The 9,220-nt window shown below is 46.4% G+C and overlaps 2 protein-coding genes and 1 long non-coding RNA gene across 3 annotated transcripts in view; 2 read left to right on the top strand and 1 right to left on the bottom strand.

Annotated features, from left to right (window-relative positions):
• The first annotated feature begins 87 nt into the window (after positions 1 to 87).
• On the top strand, positions 88 to 1,333 carry LOC109530138 (uncharacterized). Its single transcript, XR_002170957.1, has 2 exons — positions 88 to 1,180; positions 1,239 to 1,333. It is a non-coding gene; the product is annotated as an uncharacterized LOC109530138 (long non-coding RNA).
• nrip2 (nuclear receptor interacting protein 2) lies at positions 954 to 8,529 on the bottom strand. Its single transcript, XM_019893693.1, has 6 exons — positions 7,562 to 8,529; positions 3,476 to 3,742; positions 2,868 to 2,950; positions 2,271 to 2,365; positions 2,144 to 2,196; positions 954 to 2,055 (listed from the first exon to the last, which is right to left on the bottom strand). The coding sequence occupies exons 1-6, from the start codon at positions 7,715 to 7,717 to the stop codon at positions 1,957 to 1,959; spliced, it is 753 nt and encodes a 250-aa protein (XP_019749252.1). The 5' UTR covers positions 7,718 to 8,529; the 3' UTR covers positions 954 to 1,956.
• The window catches only part of LOC109530081 (UPF0577 protein KIAA1324-like), a 15,089-nt gene continuing 9,752 nt past the window's right edge, over positions 3,884 to 9,220 (top strand). Inside the window, exon 1 of the mRNA XM_019893629.1 lies at positions 3,884 to 3,902. The gene's annotated coding sequence lies outside the window, so the exon portion shown is untranslated. The remainder of the gene's footprint in view (positions 3,903 to 9,220) is intronic.

Below are 9,220 nucleotides of genomic sequence, written 5' to 3'. Positions count from 1 at the left end.
TGTTGTGTGTGCGTGTGTGTGTGTGTGTGTGTGTGTGTGTGTGTGTGTGTGTGTGTGTGTGTGTGTGTGTGTGTGTGTGTGTGTGTGTGTGTGGCTGGCTGAGAAGCAAAGTCTTTTTTTGGTGTGTGCCGAGGTGTCACTGCTAGCTCGCTAACAGGATGTGGCAAGGCGAGAGAGTGCAAGCGAGGCGGTGGATTGAAGCGGGGATTTTCTCTCGCACGTCTTCTCGTATTTCCGATGTCGCCTTCATGTTGTGCTCGGCTCATTGCCAGCATGAACAACAGAAAAAAAAAAAAAAAAAAAGCACCCGAGAGGCCCAATTTCAAGAGAAGAGCCCTAACAAGATAGAGAGCATTAAGGAGAAGAAGCCCAGTGCTGGCTCATTTTGGACACTTCTTTCGGTGTAATTCGAGGCAATACAAAACTCTCATTAAAAGCTGAGTTTCCCCGTTTTATGGGGAGACTCCAACTCGAGCACTGCCCAGCCCACGTGCACTGATTCACACTACTCAGTCGAGTATACGAGTTTTCAATTTGCTTTAAGGCTTGATTGGCAGATTGTCCTGTGTTTTTTCGCCAATTGCTTCTTGGGACTTTTTTGTGGGTCTCTATGATCGACCTGCCGACCAAATTTCATGTTGCCAAGCTGAACAGGCTTTGGGAGCTGAATTTTCAAATCATTCAGGCAGGGGCTAGAATGGGGAAAACCCTCAAAAGGGTGGCTTATGGGGCCTAAATCAGTACATGTTGCTATATGAGGGAAACTCAATTTGTTTTCCTTCCTCGGCCATGAGTCCTAATTTAGTCGCACATTCTGGCCTCCCCCCCCATTCATGGCAGTGAGAACACGGTAACCTTTGGCAAGCCGCAAGCTGTCTGCTTGGGTGAAGATAAGAGGACGCCATAGTCAACATGTGTGCCCTTTAAAAGGGAAAAAGATGCAGAGAGCTAGCCAGAATACATATCTTTTATTTGTCAGCCAGAGAAAATACTGTGATACTGAAGAAGAGCAGCGAGAAACACCAAAAATAAATGTCTGTCGTATTGTAACGCCAGTGGTTGACGGGGCGTGAAAGGCGGAACGTCAAACAAAACGACAACCAAAAAAAAAACAAAACAAAACGAGCAGCTTCACTGATTATCCGCCAACCACAGATGTGCCACCATTAGCTGTCAGGTGGTTGTCAACAAAGTACGTCATTTTGACTTCTCATCCTTGCTCAGCTCCAGTACTGAAGTGTGTGGCAGGATCCTACTTTGCTCATTTCTATTTTTCTAATGGAAAAAAGGCAGGTGGCGCTCTATATCCGAAGTCGGCTACCTTGAAGAAAAATATCAAAGAGGCAAATGGCGAGGTCTCACGGGCGCAAAAATGCACAAAATGATCCCAAAAAGATGCAAAGCTTTTGAAGATGTGACAAAGGCGGTGTGGGAAGGCAGCTTGTACCCTCTCGGCTTTTTTATTTTATTTTTTTCTGTGTGAGCCGGGAAAACACACACACGCGCCCATCAGACGGGTTCACAGACACGCGGGGGGAACGCCACAACGTCATGCACATAGACATTTTTCATATTTCAGAATGTGACTCGGAGATAAGCGTGTGACGGGCTATTTTTCATTGGGAGGAATTGGCAAAGCCAGCTGCGCACCGAGCGTGAGACCACACGATCTTTCAAAACAAACCCATTTCTGTAGAAAGTGCCTGTGAATTAATTGAAAATGTTGGTCAACTTGGAAAATGAATCCCGATTTGGGGATTTTCCAGGGGAAAACTACGGCCAACTCGGAATTTTTGGAGTGTCACAATAAGAAAGACCGAACGGAACCTTTCGAATATATTTGAACCGCAATTTTAAAATGTTGGAATTCCGATAAAATTCGGAATTTGAGATTGTGAAATTGTTGTCATTTCCTGGACGCTTTGGACCTTTTCAAGTCGAAATGTGAATCGGCGCTCACACCTTGGAGCTGTCGGGTTTGTCACCACTCAGGAAGGGAAGCTCCTCAGCACCGCCCCCTAGCGTCAAGACCTGACGGTTCAGGTCCAGGCAGCACTGCAGAAGGCGAGTATGAGCGCGTGAGTTCTAATACCTGCATCTCTTTCTTGTGTATTTGTCTCAGTTGAAGCGTCATCTCGCTTACCTTGAATTGGAGCAGCGTGTGCAGGCCGAGGCTCAGCTCGCACGTGTCGTCCTCTGAGAGGTCAAAGATGCACGGGGGTTTGAAGATCTTGAACGATATGTTTTCTGAATGTTTTTAGTGCCGGTACCTTGGAGCAAAGCAGAGCACCGGATCGTCCTCGAGCCCAGCTGAAGCCTGAGGCCGCTCACAGAGCCGCTTCGGTCCCGGCCGGTCGCCAAGAGGCTGTGAGAACGGAAGAACGTCATCGTCGTCACAAAGTTCGACGGGTGAGAAACCGCACGTCCATCCCACGAAATGTATTTCAATTCAATGACAATCCGAGTCATGAGGAACGACAAGCTACTGTTAGTGTTCCTACATTTATGACAATATTTGACTGGAATTGTATGAACATTGATTTCACATCAAAATGTGATCAATGAAGTACTGTATATTATTATTTGAATCATGTTTCGAGGCAGATTCGGTTGTTAAGCATTAGCACGTGCTCATTTGCCGGTTGGTGTGCACTGCTGCCACCTACAGGCCTGGAGTGAAGCACTGCCAAGCCTAACTTGTTATTTATTTATTTGTTTATTTGAAAGATGTTTCGTCTTTTCCATTGGGATGTGTTTCAATGCTTCTCACTGTAGCATGAAGCGTCATGTTTAAATTTGACACTTGGATCTGCGTGAAGTGGTAAATGAAAAGCAAAAACCAGAAGCTTGCGTGGTCATGTCCTTACCCGAGCCTTTGGCAGCACGATGCAGAGATGTGGTTGTGCACGCTGTTGGTGTTGAAAGAAACCTTCACTTCGCTTTCGCAGCACTGCAGAGAGGGCACAAAACGGAGCGCGGTGTTGTCAAAGCGCAAAACGGATGCCGCCTTTGTGCTGACTCTGTTGGAAAACTTTGACCTCATCGGCAATTAGTCGTTCATCATCTCTCATGAATGCAGTTGACCATCAAGTTCATCGCTGCGTTGTCCAATATTACCCCGGGCCCGTTCAGCCAGGGCTCACCCGCTCACTGGCTTTCATCCCTATTATCCTTATTCAATGATAGCACTTCAATCACACCCCCCACCTCAAAAGAAAAAAAAATATAGAGCACCTTATCATCAACACCGCAAAGGCTTTGTTGTTGTTTGTCTCGGTGCTGAAATCTCGCACTCTTTTCTCGCAGTGAGGTTTAAAAATGGATATCGGATGAGTAACCAAGCAGCTAGAGCACTTGTAAATGATGCGTCTGAGCAAAGTGCAAAGAAATATGCCGGATAGTGCAGGAAGAAAAAAACAAACAAAAAACTTCTGTGCACATTTTGGTTGTGACACAAAAGGTGTGATTACGACACCTTGCAGTGAACGCGCAGAGCTGTGAGGCGCGTCATTTCGGATGCCGCCGCCGCGTCGCCGCCACCGTCGGCGTCCGATTGAAGACTCTTGTCGCTCTCCTCGGCCGAGGAGTCATCGGCGCTCTCGTCGTCGCCGTCCGCCGGCCCGTCCTTGCCGCCGTTGTCGGCCAGCGGCGAGCGAACGTGGGCGGCGGGGTCTCGGGCCTCGCCCCGCAGTCGCGGGATGTTGCCCTCCAGGAGACGGCGCTGCACAACGCTGTGGGGTTGCTATGGAAATAAGAGTGTCTCAGTGTGATGCTGTCACGGATGTAATCAAGTCTTCTCATGTCTGGCCGTGTCTCCTATTGCCTTTCAGCATCCATCTGGGAAGAAACTCAGCTCGACGCCGTCGTTGCACCAGGGAGTCGCATTTGGCCGCCGTGTGACGGTAAGATGAGGAAGAGAGTACATTGTCTGCTTGGCTGAGCACCAAAATGCTTTCCCCGCCGCTTCAATTTTATTCCTTCGCTCTCCATATTTGAGGCCATTGTCAGTCCCTTGATGATTTAATCCCCTCGTAACTTGCTATTCACTTTTAAATCTGTCTTTTCATCTCTTTATAGAGTGATACGAAATCCTGCATGTGCAGTACCCCCCCCAGTCAAATCGAATTTGCTCTGAAAGCTAATCGCTAACTAACTAGCATCTAGTTACAGATAACCACCTGCTGATTGTCTTCTTGCTAGACACTTGCCAGCCAGAATAACAAGAATAATTCAAGCTCGCTCATATTTTTACAGCGCCTTTCAAGTAGCCCAAGCACATCTAATAGAGGCTAAACTGTCACTGCGCTCTGGTTTAAAGGTTTTTCGAGCACCAGCCAGCAATGGTTTAAGTTAGCATTCCGAACAAGAAGTAGTCAAGCAAATGTCATCTCTCAGACTACCGTACTTGAGAAATACCGTGAGCGCGGTATTCTGCTTGTGTTTCGAGGCTAATCGGCGCTTGCATCGGCTTTCAGCCAGTCACGTAACCTTTCTACCCTCCTTTCGGCTCCCTATGGCGACAAGCAGGAGGCTCCCGACGGCGGCTTTACATCTGCCGCCTACAGACCGCTATGGAATTAATACCGCACATCATTTGTCACTGTTGTGTATTGTACCTAATAAAGTGGCGCGACTACGATCTGCCTGCGAGCTGCTTGCCTCCTAACGTGATTTGTGACAGGGTTGCAAACCCCCCGTCCCCTCGGAGCACAAACAGACGACGATGGAGCCCCAAATTGAATTGCGTTCATAAATTGAATTTATCCCAACTGTCTGCTTCCTTGCACAGAGGAAACACCTCGAAAGAGAATATCACCAGTGGCTAGCTTCTATTTCCCTTTTAGCAAGTGAATAGCTGCGAACCGCTAGTTCACAATTACCGTGTTGTTGTCTGGTTTGCGATTTGCTTTTGACAAGTGAAAAGCTGCTAGCAGTTATTTGGCTTTTGCTAGCTGTCGATGCGTTTGTGGTTGACCTTTGACAGGTTGCTAGCAGTTATTCATCTACTGACTAGTCGTTTGCTGATACTGTACTTAAATGTTGACAAGTTAGTTTATACCAAACGACGGGGATGTTTAAGCATCATCTGTTTGCACTTCACTGTTGTTGTTGGGGTTGTCTAAGTCGGTTATTTTTAGCTGCCTTTCTTCCCACGTGACACACACTCACACAAACTGATGCTTAGCACCGTTAATTGTCCTGCGGCTAATAGTAATAATAATAACGCAGGGTACGTTTAAGATGTCTATATTTTGGGAGCATCAGATTTCCTGAGTGTGTGCTTGACTTTGAAGTGCTGCTCTGCTCTGCCTGCTGTGGGGGGAACCTTACATTTGGAGATGAATATAAAACACCTGCTGCAGGATTAAGTCAACTCTGCACCATCTGCCCATGTGCGGCACATCTACTGGACACCATGTTCCCTTCAATTCACGGTGGGCAGCCGTCGAGCAGCACCGTGGCTCGGGGGTTACACGTTGCCCTAGAAGTGGCCGATGCAACCCATCCTGTAAAATACCAAATGGTTTCTAATTTGGCAAACGGGTTACATCCTGCATCGGTCACGAGTCAATGTCAGGGCACGTCGAGACAAACAATGGATTGGTCACATCATCAACCAACATTTAACTGCGATGCCATTTCCTTGTTATGCCGTCACAATGGGGAAAAGTATGGACAGGAAACTATTGACGGTATATTATCACTTACATAAGTGGATTGATACAAAATATATTTATAGATGGTCTGGATCCATTTTGATGGCCAAATGTGATGTTTTGTGCACAAAATGGCGGCCTATGTGGAGCTCGTGTGTTTGTGTCACCGGACTCAGATGTTGACTTCCTAAACACACAATTCCCACGTGTTTTTTCTTTGCATTTAATGCACACATGATGGCATCATGAAACAGCACCCTCGGGTAAAATGTGTCCTCCATGACCTGGTCTCAAGACGACGTTTCCCTCGCATTAGAGAATAGCCTTTTTTTTTTTTTTTTTTTTTTAAACATGTTCGCTGATGCCAGCTGCTCAGCACCTTGGGCAAAAGAGCACAAAACAAATGTTGCGTAACCAACACCGCTGAATTACACAGAGTGGAAGCACCAGCGGTGGATTCTTGATGCCTTTCTCATGTAATTGTGATGTTGGACGGCATTTAGCTGCCAATTATGAAAGGAGGTTTTATCTATTCACAAAGGAGGCTTCCAGAAAGTTAACCTCTGTCTTAGTGGCATCGTCTGTTTTTTTTTTTTTTCGTTGTTTTCTCCATCAGGAAGTGACCCTTCTGTGTTCACCAATCAGCACGCTGCATTATCTACTTACCATGCTATTTTTCTACTCCCCAAGAGGGAAAATGCTAAAACTGTTAATAAGATGAAAGAATTAGTCAGATAGATGCAGGCTCATACACGTCCATATGAGTAATCGGTATCCTTGCAAGAACCTTCTTTCTTGTCATTTAATGAGGGTTATTATTATTTTCCCCCCCCAAGAGTATTCTAGCGGCTAAACAGCGACAATGTCCACTCCCGCCGGCTCAGGTCGTCAACGCCACGCTTGACAGATGGCAATTTTTCCCCCTCCATCAGCGGCGAGACGAGCGTCATTCCAGATAATTGGTTTTATCATAAGAGGCGTCCCGCAAGTCTGATGTGGCGGCTGGAGCGGCGACAGCTAATGAATGACTAGCATGTTAAGCTCCTCAAAACTAATCGAGTTTTAGCTATTCAAAGCTTGATTCGTGATATTTCAAATTTCCTCTGCCAGAGACTTATTTTTCTCTTAACTGGCTTGACGCCCCTGCAGAAAAAATTAACCTCTTCAATTCTGTTGGGGCTTAGCTAGAAAGATTGCCAAAATAATAATGCATCAAATTTATAGATCATCCTAACGCACTGCGCTATTTTGTTTTTATGACAATGTCACCTCAAGCATGAGGTTGAGATGTTAGATTCGCTTCCAACCAATGATGCATCCAATATTATTTTTTTTAATTCCAATGTTACCTTGAACGTTCGCTTTTGAAGTTAGCTTCCAACATTGCCAGGAATGTTGGAACGAACGAAGACTGATTACCTTCCAATGTTAGACTCTGATTAAGTTCCGATGTCAGCCTCAATGTTACCACCAATGTTCTACTTCCAAAGTTAGCTTCCAATATTCGAGGAAGACTCATGTTATCACTTGGCCTTGGCTCCAACACTGGCTGTCAGTGTTCGCTTTAACGTTTGGGTTTACCACCCTGCTTTCTGCTGCCCCAGCATCGAGACCTCGACGGGAATCTTCCGTTGAGGTCCCGTTTGCTGTCAATCTGGCTGGCTGACAGCTGGTGGCTATACTGAGCCTTTTGATTAGCACCGTGAGTTAATGTTAGGCATCCTCGGGTCCTTTGAAAGGCGCTGTATGAATTGACGCGAATAGTTGTGACATAATTTTTGGTCTGAGTATACGTGAGGTTTTCCATGCTGCCTGCGACTTGCTGCTCTTCAACAATCATATCGAGGCACCGGTGACATGGACACGTGTTCGGTCTTGATGCTCGCCGGGGTGCGCGCACTTACCAGGTCTTTAGATGTCCCCAGTCTCTTTAGACCGTCCAGGGGCAGCAGGTCAGCCGAGTCCTTGTGCGTGAACTGAGTGGCCTGCTTGAGACGGCGCTGCTGGTGCAGGATGGCTTTATCTCGGATGGCCAGCTCACCTTTTTTGGCCTCGCTCATGGTCTTTAAAACTGGAATCCCCCTCCTCGCAAAAAAGACACCAGAGATGTAGGAATGTGGCTCTTCAAGGAGAATAGCGTTGATTTTTCGTTTTGCTCCCGGATGATGGTCTGGTTTGGTCGAGCATCCTCCTGCGTGTTTTCCCGTCTATGCCTCCTTCCAAGTGGATTCTCCTCCCTCGCCCGCTTGCTTTCTCTCTTCCCTTGACACCCCTCCCCCCCTCCTCCTCTTGTCAGACGCCGGCGAAGAGCGAATGTTTGCTCACTTGTATCTGGCGTTTTGGTGGATGCTTGGTGATTAGCCCTCGCGGTCCCGCTGTGGAGGTGTGACCCACACAGCCTGAGCTGATCACTCATGCAGCAACGATTGTTTCAAATATGTCACACCGGGTCCCTTTCGCACCAGTAAATACTGAATGAAATGTCTGCGGTGACGCTAAGATGTATTTGTCAAGAATGACATCAATCTGGTGTGGAAATTTAACATAAATTCTTGAGGCATTTGAAAAGGTGAAAGTCGGTTGGATTTATGGGTGGTGTTTGGCGCCCTCTAACGGCCGTTTGTCGACACCGCATGCGTTTTTTTCAATTGGTCTGTTTTTCTCGCAAAATACGTTTTCGAATATTTGAAGCACTTTGGATGGATTTTTATTTCACTTTATTGTCATGAAAGTGTCAAACAAGCTTAAATAAGACATTTAAAGCATTCAACCCAAAATTATTAATTTATTCCACCGATTGGGGAGTGAAAAGCACCTTTGTTGAATCAACCAAAAAAGTCTACTTTAGCAACACCAAAGTAAAAAAAAAAAAATCAACCAAAAAAGTCTACTTTAGCAACACCAAAGGGGGGGAAAAAAAAAAAAACAGCAGTATGGTCATTGTGTGTTTTTTTTTGGGGTGGGATCAAGTTGAGAAGGCACATGTGTCATTAAATGATAAAAATGTCAGCTTGACTTCCATCACAGGAATGCTTTTTAAGGTTTGTAGTGAATATGTCTACATATACAGCATGCATATCAGTGCATTGCAACAATAACAACCATTCTGACCCTAACTGTTGGATGTGTTGTTTTTTTTTACATTGCTAACATGAGTTTCATCATCAATGTATGCTAACAATGTTAGTATTTCCCATGTTTTTGCTCATAGACCGCCCCCTGTTGGTCTGGCCTGTGAAATACAAAGTGCAGGATATCTCAATTCTGTAAGTGTGTTCAAACGAGCAACCTCGCAGTCTTGTCTCAGACGTTCCATCAGAGCACGTTGGGGAGGTAAAGCGAGCAAAGCAGCATGTTCTGTCCGAACGCCCGCAGGCGTCTGAAGGCCTCCCAGGCGTCGTTGAAAATGTTGTACTTGAGGAAGACGCGGTGCTCCATGCTGGTGGACAGCCCGATGTCGCGGCTCATAATGTAGATGCCGTCGTTGTGCAGCGCGCACGTCAGGTTAAGGCCCGACTTGGACGTGTTCTCCTTGAGCTGCAGCCACTCTCCGGCGGTGACGT

This window comes from Hippocampus comes, unplaced genomic scaffold, assembly GCF_001891065.2.
Source record: "Hippocampus comes isolate QL1 unplaced genomic scaffold, H_comes_QL1_v1.1 scaffold161, whole genome shotgun sequence".
Taxonomy (NCBI): Eukaryota; Metazoa; Chordata; class Actinopteri; order Syngnathiformes; family Syngnathidae; genus Hippocampus; species Hippocampus comes.
The sequence above is the reverse complement of the archived record's forward strand: the minus strand, read 5'-3'. Positions and strand labels throughout refer to the sequence as shown.

Bases quoted from the DNA above. Each gene is read 5' to 3' on its own strand.
- nrip2 (XM_019893693.1), bottom strand. From the start codon at position 7,717: ATGAGCGAGGCCAAAAAAGGTGAGCTGGCCATCCGAGATAAAGCCATC. The intron at 2,366-2,867 runs GTAAGGACATGA...CCGTTCTCACAG, and splicing joins TCGTGCTGCCAAAGGCTCGG to CCTCTTGGCGACCGGCCGGG. The intron at 2,197-2,270 runs GTACCGGCACTA...TTGACCTCTCAG, and splicing joins GTGCTCTGCTTTGCTCCAAG to AGGACGACACGTGCGAGCTG.